Genomic DNA, 21,369 nt, shown 5'->3' with positions numbered 1-21,369 from the left:
TTTCCTTTGGCTCTTCCCATCTTTCCCACTGCTATTTTCCTTCCTTCCTTCCATGCTTGTTTACTGCTTCTCCTTTTCTCTCTTTTTCTTCTTCCCTTGATTCTTTCTCTCTCTCTGGGAGCCAGTTTCTCCTCTCTCTGTCATTTTTGGGCTCCTTCCTTCTGCTGTTTCTTTCCACCAAGGGGTTCAGTGAGTAGAGGGGGATCCATGAGCCCAGCCCTGGGGCCAGTCAGGATACTGGAGCTGGGATTCACCATCCCAGTTCCTAGGAGGGCTCAGGTCATGAGACACTGTGTTCACCCAGGTGTGCTATGCTACCGGAGCCCTGGCCAAGTCAGTCTATGAGAAGATGTTCAGCTGGATGGTCACCAGAATTAACAACACACTGGAGACCAAGCAGCCACGTCAGTACTTCATTGGTGTACTGGACATTGCTGGCTTTGAGATCTTTGATGTAAGTGTGCCTACCAACAGGAGGTGGTCTGGGGGTTGTGGGGCCAGAGTGCTGGCCATAGTGGGGAACTCCTGGCTACTCCAGCCCCAGCAGGGAGCACTCTGGGAGCTGTGGGGCAAGAGCATTGGCTCTGGGTTGGATTTCTCCATTGCTCCAGCCCCAAGCTCCCCCCAGTAAGAACCACTGGATTCACACTGGTCTCCACTTCCCCCTAACCAGTTCAACAGCTTTGAGCAGCTTTGCATTAACTTCACCAATGAGAAGCTGCAGCAGTTCTTCAACCACCACATGTTCGTGCTGGAGCAAGAGGAGTACAAGAAGGAGGGCATTGAGTGGGAGTTCATTGACTTTGGCATGGACTTGCAGGCCTGCATTGACCTCATTGAGAAGGTACATCTGGCTTGGATTCCTCTACTACTATTGGATGTTCCTGCCATCATTGGATGGGCGGTTGGGCCCTCCATTGGGAAACACCAAAGCCCTCCATCCAGGGTTGCCAATCATCAGTAAAAGAAAAAAAGGCTAAAAGCTGTCAAGAAAGTCCATATGAAAAACTTTAGCCTCCAGTAAAAATGCTAAGCAGCTGAAGCTTGACTGAATCTCTGGCAGACAGAGTACAGCTGTGCCACCTGGCATCTGAGTGAAAGTGCAGCACCCTGCAGAGGGCATTCTCTCAGCCATATGCTGTTGCTGTATCCTAGGCTGTTTGGATGCACTGCTGGGTCACAGATAGGCTTCTTTGGGGGTCTGTGCTAGAAGGGGGAAAGTAGGTCTAGCAGGGGTCAGGCTGGATGGGGCAGCAGGGGGCAGTTGGGGGCATAAGGGTTCTGGAGTGAGTAGGGGGGTCCTGGAAGGAAAGGAGAGCAGCACAATGTGAAACTATCGCTGCAGTCAAGTAAGGTTCGAACACTCCTTTTTTTCCTGCAAACGTTTTTCTCTGACAACTGAACTTCTTTTACTGTTTTATGATGTTTGATGTTAAGCCCCTAAATTTGAACCCAGCCGTTATGTCTAGTGTCTGGAAGAAGAGTACACGTACATTATCTAAAACGCATGTCAGCAACAACACGTGCCAGTAAAAACGTTTGGCTGTCAGTAAAGAAACTTGCAGATTATCAGTAGAAAAAGTGTTCTTGGGTTAGCAAATCTGCCTTCATGGTTAATGCCCCTGCCCTCCCCCGGTTCTCTTGCAGCCCATGGGCATCATGTCCATCCTGGAAGAGGAGTGCATGTTCCCGAAGGCCACAGATATAACCTTCAAAGCCAAGCTTTTTGATAATCACTTGGGAAAGTCGGCCAACTTTGGGAAGCCGCGGAACATCAAGGGGAAGCCAGAGGCGCACTTCTCCCTCATGCACTATGCTGGCACCGTTGACTACAACATAATTGGCTGGCTGCAGAAGAACAAGGATCCCCTCAATGAAACTGTAGTGGGGCTCTACCAGAAATCTGCCCTCAAACTCCTTGCTCTCCTCTTTGCCAACTACGCCGCGGCCGATTCACGTAAGAAGCCCCCCTACTCTAAGCCACCAAGCCCAGTTACCATCCCAGAGTGGACATGTTCCAGAAGTCCAGGAGCCTAAGAGCCCAGGCTCCTAGCCCCCCCTACTCTAATCTACCAGCTCTCACATTCCTTCCATAGCAGAGATAAAAGCCAGGCATCCTGGTTTCCAGCCCTCTGCTCAAACCTTCCCCACCCTACAGACTCCATTCCCTTCCCAGGGTGAGGATGGAGCCTAGGTTTTCTGGCTCCCACCTCTGCTGCTCTAACCCATTAAATCCTACTTCCTTCCCAGAGCTGGGGAGAACCCAGGTGTCCTGATTCCTAGCCTCTCTAACCCCTGAGACCCCACTCCCTTCCCAGAACTGGGATGCAACCCAGACAGCCTGGCTCCCAGTCCCCCCTGCTTTAATTCCCCACACCCTATTTCCACCCCAGAGCTGGGATGGCCAGGCTCCCAGCACCTTCCTTTGCTCTAGCTCGTTACACGCCAACTTCCCTTTCAGAGTTGGGGTGGAAGACAAGGGGCCTGGGTCCCACTTCCCCTGCTCTAACCCCACCCCCAGCCCCAATGGAAATAGACCCCAGGCATCTGGGCTCCAAGCTCCTTTGTTTGACTTCACCAGACCCAACTCCCTATTGTGACATGTCCTGGTTTCTCCCTGCAGCTTCTGAAAGTGGGAAAGGCAAAGGATCAAAGAAGAAGGGCTCATCCTTCCAGACAGTGTCAGCTCTGCATCGGGTGAGGACCAGGCCCCAGGCAGGCTGAAGACTTTAGGGGGGTGTGGGTAAAACATGGCCTGGGGAGGGGTGTCTGGCTTACAAATCCTATGGGATCCACCATCCACCTCCTCTTGCATCTCATATTCTTGGCTTCTCATGCCGGTTCCCCCGCTCCCCCATCATCTGTCTGTGCATGACTCTCACTCTAGTCCCTTTCTTCTTCTACCTGTTTTTCTTCTCCTTATATTCCCCTCCAGCCATTTCTCTTTCTCTCTGTCTCCTTTCCCTCCTTTCTTCTTCCATGTTTCTTTCTTCTTTTTCCATTGCTTCTTTCCATTTTCCTTATTTCTCTTTTTCCCCACCTCCTCTTTCTCTGGATTCCTCTGACTGGTTGAGTCCAGGGGCAGATCCAGGCAGGATGCAGTGGTGCAGTTCCAACCCCTCACCTTTGATTTCTGCTCCACCCAAAGTTTAAAAACAACTGCCTGGCAATGGCAGCAATGAGGGAGTTACTTGACTTGATGGCCCATTGTCATCTATCGGATTCTTTCTGATCGCTTCATTCCACAGGTGTTAACACCCCTCTCTCCTTTTTAATGGTCTCCAAGTTCCACTAATCAAACTGTCCTTTATATTGCAATTCTGCTGCTAGCTGCTCCTGGTTATGTAACTCCTCACCCAGCTGACTATTTTTGACTCTAGCTAAAAACATGAACTTGGGTGTTGAAATAACTTTTACTGAAGCACTGGGTGGACTGCCATGATGCTCAAGAGGGCTTGATTTCATTTTATGAGTCTGAAAAGAGGTACCCATATCATGCTAATGACTACAGGGCCAATGAAACACCTTTGGTTATTTTCTCCTGGTTTGTTGCATTTATTATACATCATATATGATATAGCAAAGTCATGCACATTCTAATAAATTTATATTTGATTTTGCTCTGAATAATATAGCCCTAGGCTACTGGTTTATTAGTTCCATAGTTTCATAGTTGTTTGGGGCTGGAAGGAACCTTACAGATTATTGGGTCCAGCCCCCTGGCACTTGGGCAGAAAGGACCGCTGGGGTCTCTCTTTGCACTCTCTTTCTGCTGATTTCCCTTTTATTTCATGTATCCATTCTTCCTTCCCTCTCTCCCCTCTGTCTCTTTCCATGCTGCCTGTCTTTGTACATCTAACTTCACATCTACCATATTTTCTCACATGCAATATACCCTGGAATATAATATGCACCTTGTTTTTGAAAGACAGAGTGAAGAAGAAAGGATCTTTCCTTTTAGTAAGTCAGTGAACAGCAGCAATGAGGGAGCTTGGCCTACTCACTGTTTTGCTCCCTGTGGATGTCTGCAGATTTTATACCCAATAAACAGTGCTTACCATATTTCTTGCATGTAACATACACTCTAGTTACCCACAGCTGGTTTTGTGGGGAAAGGGTGTTTGATGCATGCTAGAAAAGATGGTATAGTCCCTCTCTCTATCCTTCTTTCATCTCATTTTCTCCATCTCTCTCTCTCTCTGCCTCATTCCTTCCATCCCTGTCCCCAGGAGAACCTGAACAAGCTGATGACCAACCTCCGCTCCACCCACCCACACTTTGTCCGGTGCATCATTCCCAACGAGACCAAGTCTCCAGGTTAGCGGGGTCACAGTTGGCACAGATTAGCCTTCCTTCAGTGCCCATTGCATCTCCTCCAGCTGAAGGGCAGGGATGAGGCCAAAGGAGGCAGGGCTGGTGTGGCCTACAGATGGAGCCCTCCATCCCTGCCTGTAGCAGGTTCATGGCCATTGGGGCGGCCATGATGCCCCTGGTAGCTGTGTTCCCTGCCTGGCTCAGGCTGTAATACAGCCCCTTCCCCCCTCTTCCCCCCATACACACACACCTTGTTCACTCACCTACCATGCTTTGTTCTTACTGGAGACAGTGTAAGGGAGGCTCCCTGTGAGCCTGAATCCGTAAAAGTCCCTCCTCTGGATTTCCACCTCAGCTTGGCTCTCAAGTCTAATAGGCTCTTCTTGGCTCACCTATGCCCTTGCAGGGCACCTGTAGCCTTAAGAGCAGATTGCATGGCTCTGATCCTTGCCTATACCACGCCCCAAGCCTTGTGGGTATTACTGTACTATTATCCACTTTGTAGGGGTCTTGGTCTTTGTAGGGGTCTTGGAGCCTTTGGCTCCTCCTGGGCCCTGACCCCAATCTTGAGCCAGTTGAGACCACCCAGCTTCCCCAGCTCTGGCAGCCTCTGTCTAAAGGCCCTCTTGGGCTACCGGCTCTTTGAGTAGGTCCTGAGCCTGCCCCAGCAGGGCTCAAAGCTAAACCACCAGCATAATCTTAAACCAGGATACTTACCCCCTCCAGCAGATACCCAAACTGACTCTGGGCTTAACATAAATAAGGAACCGCTGCCTGCACATGCTGGCTTTCTCTCTGCCCCAGGCAGCTGTCTCCTGCTCCCAGACCCCCAGAGTCATTTACCCAGTTTCACTGTGACCTCCAGAGCCCTGATGCGCCATTGCCAGGAGCTCCTCTTTCCCCAGGTCCCAGGGCTAAACTGCCCTGCCAGCTGAAGCTTTGGGCTTGTATAGCTGTAGCCCTGCCCCTGCTGGTCACATGACTCTCCAATTATCCCTGTCTCCCGATCTGCAAACTACCTGTCTGGCTGCTTGCCCTCTTAAAGGAGCAGGCTAGAGGAAGTGGGCAGGGCCTAATTTCCATGCATCTTCCCTAGAGGCACCAGGGCAAGGCTAAAGGATGGAGAAGGGGGCTTTGGGGGCAAGGAGAAGGAGGCAGGGCCTGGCTTTGCATGTATTCAGTCCCTCATTCAGTATGGGAGTGGAGACAACCCAAGGGTTGAGGAATGGGACCCATAGCTGTCTATCATTTCCCCTTCCTGTGTCTAAACACCCCCCTCTTGCCCCACCCCCAGGGGTGATGGACAACCCACTAGTGATGCACCAGCTGCGCTGCAACGGCGTGCTGGAGGGCATCCGTATCTGCCGCAAGGGCTTCCCCAACCGCATCCTCTACGGGGACTTCAGGCAGAGGTAGGTTGGGCAGGGGCACCACTGGGACAGAAGTTCATAGATTCTGGGGGTCTTATGTAGTCCAGGCTCCCTAACGCCCCCTTCCCTCACCCCCTCCAGGTACCGCATCCTGAACCCTGCGGCCATCCCTGAGGGGCAATTCATTGACAGCCGCAAGGGGGCAGAGAAGCTGCTGGGCTCCCTCGACATTGACCACAACCAGTACAAGTTTGGGCACACCAAGGTGAGGGGGAGAGACCTTTCTGGGGGTGGGAGGGGCCTCTTGGGGGCAGGACCACCACTAGCCACACCCCTGGGAAGCAAGGAGAGTGATAGCTTGGTTGGCATTAGAGGGTACTGAGCTCCCGGAGTCTGGGCCCTGCCCTGTCCCCCGCCTGGCACTTGGGGGTCCCATGCTGCTCTGTGGGGTCTATACCCCTCTACCTCTTTTCCCCCTGCAAAGGTGTTCTTCAAGGCTGGGCTCCTGGGGTTATTGGAGGAGATGCGGGATGAGCGTCTGGCCCGGATCATGACCCGGCTCCAGGCCCAGGTCCGTGGCTACCTGTCTCGGCAAGAATTCAAGAAGATCTTGGAGCGCAGGTAGATGAGGCATAGAGATGTGGTCTAGGGTACTGCTGGGGGAAACTCACAGCCCCAGAGCTGGCCTCTGTGCTGGGAGCACTGCTATTGGAGAAGCTTGCAGCCCCAGCTCACATGGTCACCAACCCCCTGCCCCTTTCCAGGGACTCCCTGCTGGTGATCCAGTGGAACATCCGGGCCTTCATGGGGGTGAAGAACTGGCCCTGGATGAAGCTGTACTTCAAGATCAAGCCACTGCTGAAGAGTGCAGAGACCGAGAAGGAAATGCAGACCATGAAAGAGGAATTTGGGCGCCTGAAGGAGGCACTGGAGAAGTCAGAGCAGCGGCGCAAGGAGCTGGAGGAGAAGATGGTCTCTCTGCTCCAGGAGAAGAATGACCTCCAGCTGCAAGTCCAAGCGGTGAGTGACGAGGAGGCCCCAGCCCTCAGTCCCCTTTAAGAGTCGTGTCTCATGGCAGGAGAGCCCAAGATCTGTGGAAATCCTCTGTTCAATACCTTCATGAATGCTTTGCACCAGGGGTGCTCAACCTCTGGCCCTCTCCTGAAAACCATACTTCCACATTGGGTTATGTGGATGGGTCTCTTTCAGCCCAACTTTTCTATGATCCTGTGATCCTACTCAAGACCCACTTCCCATGCTCTTCCTTTCTTGCTTTTCATACATCATCCACTTCACTTCCAGGAGCAAGACAATCTTGCAGACTCTGAGGAACGCTGTGACCAGCTGATCAAGAACAAGATCCAAATGGAGGCCAAGGCAAAGGAACTGACGGAGAGGCTAGAGGATGAGGAGGAGATGAATGCAGAGTTGACAGCCAAGAAGAGGAAACTGGAAGATGAGTGCTCAGAGCTCAAGAAGGACATTGACGATCTGGAGTTGTCCCTGGCCAAGGTGGAGAAGGAAAAGCATGCAACAGAGAACAAGGTGAGGATGAGGAAGCGAGCTGGACTGCAGTTCAGTCCTCTAAAGGGTTATTGGGTTGGGTTGAGTGGCCTCAGGATGCACTGAGTTGAACAGGTTCAAAGCTGGAGAGTTCAGTTGGGTGGAGGTGCTTGTGTTGAAGTCTGGTTGGTTCAATGGAGTGGTTAGTTGAGTGGTTTCAAGGGTGGTTGAACTGGGTTGGGTGGAACTGAATGGATTAAAGGCTGCTTGTTTCAATGGGGTTCACCCGAGTACCTTCAAGATTGGTTGGTCTGGGTTGGGTGGAGTCAAACAGATTCAAGGTGGATTGGTCAATGGAGTTCAGTTGAGCGGCGTCAAGGGTGGTTGAGCTGAGTTGAGTTGAGCAAGTTCAACTCAGCCGATCCAACTCAATTCAGTCCACCTAACTAGTCAGATTGGGTTGAGTTGAGCTCACTAGCACTAATGCTTGCAAAGCTGAATGCACATCACCCCAGTGAGGTTGAGAACAAGGTAAGCTCCACCCCCACCCCTTTCCCCAACACACATGCACACAAACATTCACATGTAGGACTCTGCTCTTGGCTCTGAGCTCTGTAGTTTCAGAAACTTCACACACCACTTTTTTCTCCCACCCAGGTCAAGAACCTCACAGAAGAGATGGCTGGGTTGGATGAGATCATTGCCAAGTTGACCAAGGAGAAGAAGGCCCTGCAGGAGGCCCACCAACAAGCTCTGGATGACCTGCAGGCTGAAGAGGACAAGGTCAACACCTTGACCAAGGCCAAAGTGAAGTTGGAGCAACAGGTGGACGACGTGAGTACTTCCAGACTTGGGGCAAGGGTGTTGCCACCTCTTGGTTATTTTTGCTTGGTGTCTCCTCGGAGTCTGTGGAAGTTTGCATCTGGAGGGGGGAATTCTAATGGAGTGGGAGAACCTTCACTATGTGTTTAGATGGAGGGAATCCATGACACTCTAGCCACAACAAGGTTTCTCCTCCCAGAAGATCCTGGGGGATGGTTGCCAGGTTCATTGACAATCGGTGGGTTGATGTTGTCTCTCTCACACCAGCTGGAAAGTTCCCTGGAGCAGGAGAAGAAGATCCGGATGGACCTGGAACGGGCCAAAAGGAAGCTGGAAGGGGACTTGAAGCTGGCCCAAGAAAGCATCATGGACCTGGAGAATGACAAGCAGCAGATGGATGAGAAGCTCAAGAAGTAAGGAGCTGCCTGGGTCCTTGGCCAAGAGTCTTTTCTCCCAGGTCCCTACTAGCCTCCACTTTCACCTTCCAGGCTCCCTCTCCCCCAGATCTGGGATAGAACCCAGGTGTCCTGGCTCTTAGCCCCAGTGTTCAAATACATCAAACCCCACTCCCCTCCCAGATCTGGGATAGCACCCAGGTGTCCAGGCTTCCAGACCCCCATGTTCTAACTCATCACACCATACTTCCAGATCTGGGACTGAACCCAGGCATCTTGGCTCCCATCCCCCTTACTCTACTCCAGTATATCCCACCCATTGCCTCAGACCTAGAAACAGAACTTGATCGTTCTCTCTTGCAGGAAAGACTTTGAGTTGAATGCCCTGAATGCACGGATTGAGGATGAGCAAGCCATTGCTATCCAACTCCAGAAGAAGCTCAAAGAACTCCAGGTAAGCTGGGAGCAGCCCCTTCCTCCGATGAGGTAGGCTGTGGAGAGGGGCACCATCCCTTGCTGAACCCATCAGCCTGGGACAGCTCCACCAGACCGTACAGCTTCCTGCCTGGATTCTGTCCTCATTTCTTCCCGTTTTCTAGTTTCCTGTCCTGGAAAAACCTAGTGTCCTGTTGGGTTATGTGTATGGCTTCTTCCCACTTTCCTGGTTTTATCTAGGACATCAACAAGCTGTGTTTGATCACCCACATAATCTAGAACATCTGTCCTAGTAAATCTGAATGTGAGGGTTGTGGGCTGTTATGAGCACCCAGATAGGTCTCAGCTTGGTCTAGAACACCAACAGGCTGCATTGAAACTGAGTTGGCACAGATTCAGCCACGAATCTAGACTGTTCTTCCATGATCTAGAACATGGGGTGTTCTAAGGAAGAGGCACTCTCTCTTTCTCTCTGTGGTGCAGGCACGCATTGAGGAGCTGGAGGAGGAGCTAGAGGCAGAGCGCACAGCCCGGGCCAAGGTGGAGAAGCTGCGCTCAGACCTATCACGGGAGCTGGAGGAGATCAGCGAGCGGCTGGAGGAGGCAGGTGGTGCCACCTCAGTGCAGATCGAGCTAAACAAGAAAAGGGAGGTGGAGTTCCAGAAGATGCGGCGAGACCTGGAGGAGGCGACGCTGCAGCACGAGTCCACGGCCGCCACACTGCGCAAGAAGCACGCTGACTCAGTGGCCGAGCTGAGTGAGCAAATTGACAACCTGCAGCGCGTCAAGCAGAAGCTGGAGAAGGAGAAGAGCGAGCTCAAGCTGGAGCTGGATGATGTTGCCTCCAACATGGAGCAGCTCCTCAAGGCCAAGGTAAGCTCCTCAAGGCCAGAGTGAGGTGGCCAGGGCTAAGTCTGGCAGGTGGAGCATGATGAGTGGCCAGGACCAAGGCTCAAAGGTGAGAGCTCATGGAAGAAGCCTGGACTGGAAGTGGAAGATGAGCTGTGGCAGGAAGAGCATGGCCAAGACTAGTGGGTGGAACAAAGGATGGAATAGGATAAGTCATTAATGGGGCATGGCCAAGCGAGAGGGGCCAATAGTTTCCAGTTTTAGGCAGACGAGGAGGCACTGTCACAGCTTGGGAATGGGGCCATGGGTGTCAGGAGACGCCATGGCTTGGGGAGAGGCACTAGTGCCTGTAGAGCCCAAAAGGTCCTTGGAGGGGAAGGGGTCATGGAGGGAGCTGGGTATTTTCCTACCTCCTTCTTGGTTTTTTTCCCTCTCCATTTTCCGCCCCCTTCTCATTCCTTCATTCTCTCACTCTCTTCTCCCCATGTGTTCCTGCTTCTGTCGTATTCTTAGACCAATTGTCATATTTAAGGTCAGGAAGGGATTTTATCCCATGGTCAGATTAGTATGTATCGGGGGGCACTGTTTTCCTCCGTAGCATGGGGTGTGACCCTCTTCCTGAATCTCTCAACCTTTCCAGCAGCAGGACTTTGGTCACCATGGTCCCCCTGCTTTACCTATGCCAGGTTAGGGTGTTATGTCTTGTATTGTGTCAGGCTTGACTGCATGGTTAGGCAAAGAGGTAAGGCAATGGATTTGTACGGGATAGTTTGAATAGGGATGACAGGGGTTGGACTAAATGACCTCTGGAGGTCCCTTCCAGCTGTACTGCTCTATGATACTGTGACCTCTCACCCCTGCCAGGCCAACCTGGAGAAGATGTGCCGGATGGTGGAGGACCAGATGAATGAGCATCGATCCAAGTCAGAAGAGTCGCAACGCATGGTCATTGACCTCACTACCCAACGCGCCAAGCTGCAGACAGAGAATGGTGAGCAGGGACCCCTGCTCGTCCCCCCCCAGGTCACTCCAACCTCTCTGGTGGACCACAACAACCCCTTCTCCCACCCTGGATTTCCAAGACACCTCTGTCTTCTTTATGGCACCTTTGGGAGCCTTGTCCCCTTCTCCTACTGCTCATGTGAAGGGTGATGTACCCCTGGGAACCTGTTCCCTCCCAGCCAGCTCCCTAAAGGCTCTCCCTCCTGGCCCCCATCTACATCTGGAGATAGTGAGAAGGGTCTGAGGTGTCCCCAAGGGTTGACCCCTCACCTGCCTCTTTGGCCACCCCCAGGTGAACTGGCCAGGCAGCTGGATGAGAAAGAGGCACTGGTCAACCAGCTGACTCGGGGCAAGCTCACATACACTCAGCAGCTGGAGGACCTCAAGAGGCAGCTGGAGGAGGAAGTGAAGGCAAGGACCTGTTGGGGGCAGGAGTGAGGGGCACTGGCAGGGCTCAGGGTAGGGAAGGGAGCTGCAGGTTGGGATGGAGGGGCACTGTAAGGGCTGGAGGGGGGCAGGGAGCCATGGGTTGGGAGTGAGGGGCATTGGCTGGGCTGAAAGGGGTCAGGGCACTGCAATTTGGGATTGAGGGGCATTGGCTGGGCTGAAAGGGGTCAGGGCACTGCAATTTGGGATTGAGGGGCATCGTGTGAGCTCTTTCCCCTCCCACTGTCCCCCCAGGCCAAGAACGCGCTGGCACATGCCTTGCAGTCGGCCCGGCATGACTGTGACCTGCTGCGGGAGCAGTACGAGGAGGAGACAGAGGCCAAGGCCGAGTTGCAACGCTCGCTCTCCAAGGCCAATTCTGAAGTGGCCCAGTGGCGGACCAAGTATGAGACTGACGCCATCCAGCGCACCGAGGAGCTGGAGGAGGCCAAGTGAGTGCTGCCCACAGCCCGGGCACCAGGGTCCTCTCCTGAACACCCCCCAGGCCTGCACCCCAACTTTGTCCCAGGGTTCCCAGCTCACCTCCCATGCTGGCCACTAGCCAACCCTGTCCCAGACTAGGGGGTTCTCAGCTGAATCTACCATCTCCCACTACTTCCCCAGAGACATTCTCAGCTGTCCTGCATCTCCTCATCTGTCCTGTCCTGGGGGCCCCTTCACTCCCCACTTCCTTTCACCTCCTCATTCCTTCCCTCCTTCCTCCTTCCTCCTTATGTCCTCCACTTCTCCTCTCCCTCATTCCCCTGCTGCTTCTCTCCATTGCTTCTTTCTTCTTTTGGTCCTCTTTCTTCATTTGTTCTTTTGCTTTCTCATCTCTTTCACTCATTTCCTTCATTCTCTTTTCCCTTCCTTTCTTTTTCCTGCATATTTTCCATCCCTGCCCTTTCCTTGTTTTTTTCCCCTCCTCTGGCTCATTCTTTCATTTGTCTTTTCTTTCTTTCTTTCTGTTGCCCTTTCCTTTTTTAGATCATCCTCTGGCTTTTTTGTTCTCCTTCATTTCCTTGTTCATCCTGTTCTTTCTCTTTCCACCTTCTCTTGGTTCCTTCAGCTTCTCCTCTTCTGCTTATTTCATTCGGTCTTCTCTCTTGCTGTCCTTATCATGCCATTCTGTCCTCCCTCCTATCTTCCATGGGACCTTCCTTCCTTCCATTCTTCCTTCTCTCCATCCTCCCTTCCTTTCATCTTTTGTGGGACCTCCCTCCCTCCCTTCCTTGATGTTGTCTGAGCCTTGTTCCTCCCATATTCAGTTCTCCTTCATCTCAGTTGGGAATGGGGATAGGGATGGGGATGTCTCTCCTCTCCCTTGCCCTCCATGATGACCACATTGCCCATGGTGCCTCCCGGTTGCAGGAAGAAGCTGGCGCAGAGGCTGCAGGAGGCAGAGGAGGCAGTAGAGGCTGTCAATGCCAAGTGCTCCTCACTGGAAAAAACCAAGCACCGGCTGCAGAATGAGATTGAGGACCTGATGGTGGATGTGGAGCGCTCCAACGCTGCTGCCGCTGCCATGGACAAGAAACAGCGCAACTTTGACAAGGTGGGGAAGGGTGGAAGGAAGATGGGGAGGCAGGCAGGGACTGAGTGACAGGTGGGGGGTCTGACCACATCCCGCCCACCCCCAGATCCTGGCTGAGTGGAAGCAGAAGTTTGAGGAGTCCCAGACAGAGCTGGAGGCCTCACAGAAAGAGGCCCGGTCACTCAGCACTGAGCTCTTCAAGCTCAAGAACGCCTACGAGGAGTCTCTGGAGCACCTGGAGACCTTCAAGAGGGAGAACAAGAACCTCCAGGGTGAGGGTGGCCGCCACCAGGACCCCTATAGCATCACAGGCCCTGCCCCACACTCCCAGAGCCCTGGGAGCCAATCCCATCCTTTGCCCCACCCCCTGCAGTGCGGCACCTGCTCTGGAACCCCATGCCCCCTACTGAGCCTGCCTCTCACAGCATCACCAACTCATGCCCTGCCCTCATTGAGCCCCACCCCCACTGCCCTGCCCTGTCCCCCACCCAACCCAGCCCAGGGTTCCCTCCCTGTAGCCCGGCACTCCCCAGTACCCTCCGGGGGTGCCGCAGTCTCCTATCCATGCTCACAGCCAGGTCTCTCCCCCCATCCCCTACAGAGGAGATCTCAGACCTGACAGAGCAGCTGGCCAGCAGCGGGAAGACCATCCACGAGCTGGAGAAGACACGGAAGCAGCTGGATGCTGAGAAGCTGGAGCTGCAGGCAGCTCTGGAGGAGGCTGAGGTGAGGGCCCCATCTCCCCAGCCAGGCCTGACCAGCTATCTGTCCTTCTCCCAGTCCCCTTTTCCCTCCTTCTTCACCTCTTCTCCCTCCCTTTCTTCCTCGTCAGGCTGTTCACCATTCACGTCTTCCATTCCCTTCCCATCTCCCATCCTCATTTCTTCTCTTTCCTGTCTTCTTTCCTTCTTTTCTCCATCCTTTTATCTTTCCTTCCTTCTTTCCCCTTCCCCAACCTCACTATTCTCTGTTTTGTCCTTTCTCCATTCTTTCTCTTTTCACTGTTTCTCCTTTACTGCTCTCTTCTCTTTCCATTCATCCCTCCCTCCATCTCCTCTTTTTCTCTCTTCACACCTCCATTCCGTTTGCCGTTACTTTTCATTCCTCACTTGTGCTTTCTCTTTCTTTCTCTTTCCTCTCTTCTCTCTTTCACTCCATTTCTTTTTCTGGTCTTTGCTCCATAACCAATGCATTTCTTTTGGTCATTCCTTCTTTGAATCCAAATTTCTTTTCTTTTGTTTTCCCCCAACACTCTCTCTCTGTTAGGGTAGTTTCAGCATCTTGGGGCAATGGGGGTTGTAGTTGTGTGACAGGGTATCCATATAGCTATTTATCTATTCATCCAAATAGCCAGCCAGCCAGTCATTCATCTGACTGTCCATCCATCCATCCATCCATCTACCTATCTAATATATCTCTGTTCTCTGTCTCCCCACTAACTTTTTCTGTCTCCACTCTTTATATGACCTCTTCTTTCTACCTTCCTTTCTCTCTCCACCCTCTGCCCCAACCAGGCCTCCCTGGAGCATGAGGAGGGGAAGATCCTGCGGGCCCAGCTGGAATTCAACCAGTTCAAGGCAGACTTTGAGCGCAAGCTGGCTGAGAAGGATGAGGAAATGGAGCAGGCCAAGCGCAACCACATACGGGTGGTGGACTCACTTCAGGCCTCACTGGATGCTGAGACCCGCAGCCGCAACGAGGCTCTGCGCCTCAAGAAGAAAATGGAAGGTGACCTCAATGAGATGGAGATCCAGCTCAGCCACGCCAACCGCATGGCTGCTGAGGCCCAGAAGCAAGTCAAGACGCTACAGAGCTACCTCAAGGTAACGGGGCTGTAGCTAGGCACTACCTAAACAGTTGTGCTTAAGGGATGGTGAGGGCTAAAACATACAAGGAGAGCCCATAGTTCCACTCTACAAAGACCACTTATGAAGTGATAAAAGCAAACCATTAACAGGCAATGAGTTAGTGACCATGTTGCGAGGGTGTCCTATCCCAGAGGGTGTAGATCACACAGCCCTTAGGGTCCATGGGACAGCTTATCACCTCAGCTGTCTTGAAGGCATGTCTAATCTCTCTCCCTACACCCTTACCTTTTATTAGCTTACTTTAGTGCTATGGTACTCGACCATTTAGCCCTGTGACCCAGATCTGGCCTCAGGGCCCAACACCACCCTCTTCGTGCCCCACATGCTGGGATTGAGTCCCATGGGCCCAGCACTACCCCTGTTTAGCCCTGCATGCTGTGATCAGTTACCATTGGCTCCCCATGGGTCCAGAGACGTGGTAGTAGGGAAGTGGTGGCTCAGGTCTCCTGCCACCAAATTTCTGGACCTGTGGGGATGCCCATGAGTTGGATAACTGGGTTGTGGGCCAGATCTGGTTCACAGGCCAGAGGATGAGCACCCCTGATCTAATGCATAAACAGGCTCTCTGATAATATTGGCTTAAAACTCTACCTCTGGCCTCCCAATGACACTTTGCTCATGGCCATAGAAGGTGAGGTCTCTTGCATCTCTTTCTCCCCCAAAACAGAATAACCCATTTTTGTTTAACTTTCATCTTCACCAAGTTGTAACTGGGCCTGGAGAGGAGAGCAAATAGATGCTAAGCTCCACGTTTCTAATTCAGTAGGGCCTTGAGAGGGTCCTGTGACTTAATGAGGAGCTCAGCCTTTGCCAGTTGTTGCAATGGAAGCGGGCAGAGAGATGGAAAATGTTATCAGATGCCAACTGCAGCTTTTCAGCCTACATGTCCCACCTGGACCAGTGGGGTGGGGGTGTGGGGACTGTCCTTTGTCCTATAGCAAGACCTGATCTTCCCCCTCCAGTCACCCCAGTGGTCCCTTCTGCCATGCCTTGATGGTAAAATGATGATCCAGCCGGAGAGATTGCCCTCAAAAATTAGCAGGAGCTTCCTAAGACCCCTGTCACACGTTACATGTATTATGCAATTCACTGGTGAATCACACAATAAATTTATACTGGCTGCACATGCAAAGTAAGACTTGCTACACATGCAAAGTAATTATCACACATTTAAGTGGTTAGTCGCGCAATAAATTTAGACCAGTCACATGTGCACAATAAATATCATACCACAAAACTGGCCGTCCAGCCATAAGAAGAGCCAGCCAGCTACAAACATAGTGCTTGAAAATGAGTAATAAGGACATAGCAGGTTTCTATCCAGCTTTAATTTAAATGTGTGGCAGGGCCCTATGTGCTTTTCTTGGCTTCATTTCTCATCAAGCTCTCAGCTTCCCACCCAAGCATGGCACCTCTTCATCTCTTGGTCTGGACAAAATCGTTTCTTTCACTCTCTGGGCTCCAGCCCCTCTGTCCCGCGCAAGTCAGGACTAGGCCTGGGGTCCCATCACTACCCCTCCTGCCCCTTGCACATCAGGATAGGGCTCTGGGGACCAGCACTCTCTTCTGTCTGCACTGGGCCCATGACTCTGCATCTCTTGTACTGGGCCCTGGCTCTTGCTCTTCTAGCACTGATTATGGCTCTAATCATGACCTCCTGGCACTAAGTGCCTTAGGGGCACCAGTCATGGCCATGCCCATGCCTCATAGGTCTTACTCTGATCCCGTTTGTTGGGTCCTCTGCCCTGATTTCAGCCTACCGGGTCCCTGACCCTTGGAAGGCTGCCCTCTCTGTAGTCTTGGCCTACTAGGGCTCTTGCAAGGCTCATTGCCAGAGTGCCTTCCAGCCACCCCCATGGCATCCAATCCAGCTCCACAATCACAACCCAAACCTCTAGTCACACACTTCAACCAACTATAACACAGAACCATTCAGCTCCCCATGGGCCTTTCTGCAGAGCTTCCTTCCTCTCCAAAGATCAGGGCCAGATTGTCTCTGCTAGTCCCAAGCCAGGCATATACAGCCCCTGGCCTCTCTCCTTTTCTGTCCCCTGATTCGGCTCTTTGCCTTCAGGGGCTAGGTGCTGCTAATTAGCCTAATCACTAGCTTGCACTGCTAGTCTTTGCTAAGCACTTTCACGGGCAAATGGCAGGGCTTCTGCTACCCACCGTCTCCCTCTGGGCCACTGAAGTGTCAGGATGGACTAAGCTCTGGGCAGTCACTTAACAAGTTACCGTACACAGGCTGGGGTCACCAGGGATCTGTTGCAGTCCAAGTCATCAGGCCAAGGGTTGAGGTGGTATTGTGTTCAGGGTGGATGGTAGATCAGAGCCAGGAGGTCCAAACAGGGCAGAGGCAGGGACTGTGGCAGATTTTGCTTCTCCGCTGTGGGTTTGAATTCCAGTGGTTCTAACATGAAGACACAGTGGTTTTGGGACCCTGTTACAGTAGGGGGTGGCAGGACTTCCTGTCTCAGGAAATGTTGGATCCAACCCTTCCCAGGACACCCAGCTGCAGCTGGATGATGTGGTGCGAGCCAATGAGGACCTGAAGGAGAACATCGCCATCGTGGAGCGGCGCAACAACCTGCTGCAGTCAGAGCTGGAGGAGTTGCGGGCTGTGGTCGAACAGACAGAGCGGGCCCGCAAGCTGGCTGAACAGGAGCTCATAGAGGCTAGTGAGAGGGTCCAGCTCCTGCACTCCCAGGTAAGGCCCATGGGGGACCCCCAGCCCCTCTCCAGGGCAGCAGGGCAGCAACCTCCAATCTCCAACCCAAGAGGGATCCATCTCCAACCCCGATGTTGAGCTGAGGGGGTTTAGAAATAAGCTGGGGGAATGTAGAATCATCCATGTTCTTGAGCAACCCAGTCGAGATCTTCCTCCTGGTCCTGTGTTCTGGATGATGAACTCCCAGTTTGATATGTTGACTGATGGCCTAGAACATGAGCCTCCTCAGTCTCCTGTCCACAGCAATCATCCTCTCACTCTAGAAGGGTAACCTAGAATGTAGGCACCAGTTTGGTCATCTGACTGGAGTACTAATCCTCAGGACTTCTATGTAGGTCCAGATCTGGAACATCTAGATCCATGCAACTGGGTTGTTTGTGCAATAGTCTAGAATGAGATTTCCTCCCTGTGTCACCACAACAGTCCAGAGTACCAATCCCTGGCTCTGGTGTAGAGAATATCCTATCAGTACTAGTGGTTACCAAACCATAGCAGAGGTTCCCACCTCCAGAGTAGGTGGTTGCTGGGGTGACTGGGGCTATGAGTCCAGAACATCAAAACCATTCTAGATCGCAGGTCATGTGGTATCCTGGATTCTAGAGCTAACGGAGACTAGAACCACTATGGTGACCTGGAACCACTCTTACAGAGCCATAGGGTCTAGTATCATGTGCTCTTAGGAGCCTAGAAGGTCTAGAATGATCTCAAGCCCAGGTCTTGATCATCTGGTGCAAAATTTCAGCTCCATTCTGGATTAAGGGGCTAGCTTGGAATTCATCTGAGAAGGAGGTTCTAGACTGGTCTAGGAAGAGTTGGGATCTAGGCATTTCTAGAATAGTTCCAAAGATAACTGAGCATCCCTGAATCCAACCCCCTGTGGGAACCTGGCCTATGGCTGATGAAGTATCATTGTTCTGTGCTCTTTCCCCTCCCCACCTAGAACACCAGCCTGATCAACCAGAAGAAGAAGATGGAGACTGACATAGCCCAGTTGCAGACAGAGGTGGAGGAGGCTGTTCAGGAGTGCCGAAACGCAGAAGAGAAGGCCAAGAAGGCCATCACTGATGTGAGTGCTAAGGGGACTGGGCACAGGGCCTTCCCACATCAGCGGATAATGGTCCTCATCCTGTTCCAGGGCAGGGGCACCATGTGGTTCAGGGGACAGTAAATGGGACCCAAGGGTTTTCCATGTTCAGGGTGAGGAGGGCAGACCATTTCAGGGAATGGGGCAAGCCTGACTCTATCATCCCTGGGCAGGCGGCCATGATGGCAGAGGAGCTGAAGAAGGAGCAGGACACAAGCGCCCACCTGGAGCGGATGAAGAAGAACATGGAACAGACCATCAAGGACCTGCAGCTGCGGCTGGATGAGGCCGAGCAGCTGGCCCTCAAGGGTGGCAAGAAGCAGCTGCAGAAGCTGGAGGCCCGGGTGCGGGAGCTGGAGAGTGAGCTGGAGGCTGAGCAAAAGCGAAATGCAGAAAGTATCAAGGGCCTGCGCAAGTCGGAGCGGCGCATCAAGGAGCTCACCTACCAGGTATCGTGCTCTAGAACCCTGACCTGGGACCCAAGGCTCCCACCCTCCTGGAGCTACAACACACAAGAGGTTTGACCCAGGACATGTGGTGATGCTAGTGGGGTGGTATAGGGGATGCTAATGGGGTGGTATAGGAAACAAGGGATATGGCCTAGAGCCATATGGTGTTTAACCTTTTGGTCCCACAAGCCAAGTGAATGGTGTGGGGTCCATCTGCAGGGTGGATCAGGCCCTGCATGCTGTGACTGAACACCAGATCCAGTCCACAGGGCCTGGGGCTTTCCATGGTTCCAGAGATTTGGCATCAGGAGAGCAGTGCTGTAGGCTGATTCTGACCCATAGGCTAGGGGTTGAGCACCCCTGGCCTAGAATGATCTGGAAGTCTCCCACCCTGCACTGTTAGATGCGTAACCTAGAACATGACTAGGGTGAGCTAAAACACAAGGCATGTGACTGAAATATGTGGTTGTTCCAATGCAGAATATCACTTGGGATATTCCCAACCCCAGATAGTTCTCTCCTGAAGGGTACATCTTAATCCAGGCAAAGCAGGCACCCACAAACTAGGTGCTTCCAGCTCTAAACCAGAAGGCATGATATAGAATACAGTCCATTGCCATGTATCCACCACCTCTAGAACACCTACCTGATCACTTTGCGTCATGGGTGGCTAGGAGCTCAGTTCCCACCCCACTTGGAGAAGTGGAGCACTCATGGAGTCATAGCTTCATGGCTGTGAGCAGGGGGGCAGGGATGGATCCAGATCCATGGGGGTCAAAATCAGTTGGGTTCCCAAGCAGTGATCTCACCTCTCTGCTCTCTCTCCAGACCGAGGAGGACAGGAAGAACCTGATCCGTCTCCAAGACCTAGTGGATAAGCTCCAGCTCAAAGTTAAAGCCTACAAGAGGCAGGCAGAGGAGGCGGTGAGTGTCCAGGGGGTAGGGATGAGATTCTAGATCATCTCTATGACACTTTCTACATCCTGAAGCCCCTCAACCCCCCATGCCGGAACCCAGCTGAAGGCCTTGAGATGTTCCAGGGGCCAAGGACAAACACTCTGCAAGAGATCTTTCTTCTCCAGAGAATTCTGGGGGTCTTGTCCACAAAGCATGGTTGGTTTGGGGCTTGCAATGCATGCTGGAAAGAGGCAGCAATTGGTGTATCCTTGCATCTCCTGCTTTGCAGCATGCATTGCAAAACCAAAGCCCATGCTAGCCATGAGTCACGTATCCCAGTATCTTAGACTGGGGTAGCCACAGTCCTCACTGGGAGGGCGAGAGGGGGTGAGGGCAGTCACTGGGGACTGGGGGGTCTTTTGATGAGAGATGAATTTGGGAAGTTCGCCCAGGGACACTTCTTTCTGGGGCAGTAGCCAGTCCAGTGCAGAGGCTGCCAAGGGGAACGCTGGTTTGCTGGACAATTGGATGGATGGATGGATGGATGGATGGATGGATGGATGGAGGACAGGTGAGTGGATGGACGGACAGATGGATAGGATAATGGACTAATGGATGAGTGGGTGGATGGTGAGTGGGTAGATGGTTGGATGGATGGACAAGTGCCCTACAAACCATTTGGTTGAATGGGTGGTGGAAAGACAGACAAATGGGCAGCTGAGTTCATGTATGGATGGACAGACAGGTAGCTGAATGGATGGATGGATGGATGGATGGATGGATGGATGGATGGACGGATGGATGAACAGAAGGATAGATGGATGGATGCAGCCCATAGGAATAGGGAGGGAGGGAGAGATGCATCCATGGATGGACAGATAGACAGCATTCTTGGAAGGGTCTACCCCCTTCAGGACCCCTCATCTGCTAGAAGTCCAGCACTGGACAGTTCCATAGGTGCTCACCCTCCCTGAGCAGCCTGTGGGACAGAAACCTCCCCTTGGGTAGCAGCCAGGCAGCAGTGGGGCAAAGCTGACCCTGCCATGGCCTGGCCCCACAGAAGACCCAGAGCCCCACAGGGTAAGAGGTACATTTCCACTCTCTCCTTGGTGCTGCCTGCAGGAGGAACAAGCCAACACCAACCTGGCCAAGTTCCGGAAGATTCAACATGAGCTGGATGAGGCTGAAGAGCGGGCCGACATCGCCGAGTCCCAGGTCAACAAGCTCCGGGCCAAGAGCCGCGACATTGGAGCCAAGGTGAGCCATGGAGGGGCCACCCCTCCCCCATTACCTTTCCCCACCCTTCCCTTCTCCCCTATCTCTCACTCTCTCTCTCTCTCTTTTCTTCCAGAAGGGACTGAATGAGGAGTAACTCCCATGACACCCCTCAGAGGCCACTGCCGACCTTCCCCTCTGTATATTAGCACCAAACATCCCATTCCCTCCAGTCTAGAGAATAAATCAGCAATACACTGTGTGTGTGTTTATGATGTCACATACACCCACACCCCACACTGTAACCCCCAAAACAGCAGAGAGCTGCTACAGAAGGACAGAGAGAGAACAGGATGGATGGATGGATGCTATGAGTATGGAGGGAAGAAAGCTATGGAGATGGACAGATGGATGGACAGGAGGGAAGGAAGGATGGATGACTGGACATCTAACTAGCCACATACTGAAGCAGAATGAA

At 52.6% G+C, this 21,369-nt stretch overlaps 1 protein-coding gene across 1 annotated transcript in view; it reads left to right on the top strand.

Annotated features, from left to right (window-relative positions):
* LOC102378497 (myosin-7) overlaps positions 1–21,153 on the top strand; it is a 27,589-nt gene extending 6,436 nt beyond the window's left edge. The window contains exons 13-39 of the mRNA XM_006036508.3: positions 305–454; positions 674–844; positions 1,648–1,957; positions 2,624–2,697; positions 4,230–4,317; positions 5,609–5,726; positions 5,826–5,949; positions 6,169–6,305; positions 6,449–6,704; positions 6,987–7,229; positions 7,845–8,021; positions 8,277–8,422; positions 8,768–8,858; positions 9,323–9,712; positions 10,553–10,679; positions 10,983–11,101; positions 11,372–11,568; positions 12,488–12,671; positions 12,757–12,922; positions 13,252–13,376; positions 14,165–14,473; positions 17,022–17,225; positions 18,187–18,312; positions 18,504–18,779; positions 19,608–19,703; positions 20,799–20,933; positions 21,028–21,153. Of these exons, the coding sequence (XP_006036570.1) occupies positions 305–454; positions 674–844; positions 1,648–1,957; positions 2,624–2,697; positions 4,230–4,317; positions 5,609–5,726; positions 5,826–5,949; positions 6,169–6,305; positions 6,449–6,704; positions 6,987–7,229; positions 7,845–8,021; positions 8,277–8,422; positions 8,768–8,858; positions 9,323–9,712; positions 10,553–10,679; positions 10,983–11,101; positions 11,372–11,568; positions 12,488–12,671; positions 12,757–12,922; positions 13,252–13,376; positions 14,165–14,473; positions 17,022–17,225; positions 18,187–18,312; positions 18,504–18,779; positions 19,608–19,703; positions 20,799–20,933; positions 21,028–21,048 (4,560 nt within the window). The 3' untranslated portion in view covers positions 21,049–21,153. The remainder of the gene's footprint in view (positions 1–304; positions 455–673; positions 845–1,647; positions 1,958–2,623; positions 2,698–4,229; positions 4,318–5,608; positions 5,727–5,825; positions 5,950–6,168; positions 6,306–6,448; positions 6,705–6,986; positions 7,230–7,844; positions 8,022–8,276; positions 8,423–8,767; positions 8,859–9,322; positions 9,713–10,552; positions 10,680–10,982; positions 11,102–11,371; positions 11,569–12,487; positions 12,672–12,756; positions 12,923–13,251; positions 13,377–14,164; positions 14,474–17,021; positions 17,226–18,186; positions 18,313–18,503; positions 18,780–19,607; positions 19,704–20,798; positions 20,934–21,027) is intronic.
* The last annotated feature ends 216 nt before the right edge of the window (positions 21,154–21,369 follow it).

The sequence above is a fragment of the Alligator sinensis genome, unplaced genomic scaffold (genome assembly GCF_000455745.1).
Source record: "Alligator sinensis unplaced genomic scaffold, ASM45574v1 scaffold128_1, whole genome shotgun sequence".
NCBI classification, from domain to species: Eukaryota; Metazoa; Chordata; order Crocodylia; family Alligatoridae; genus Alligator; species Alligator sinensis.
The sequence above is the reverse complement of the archived record's forward strand: the minus strand, read 5'-3'. Positions and strand labels throughout refer to the sequence as shown.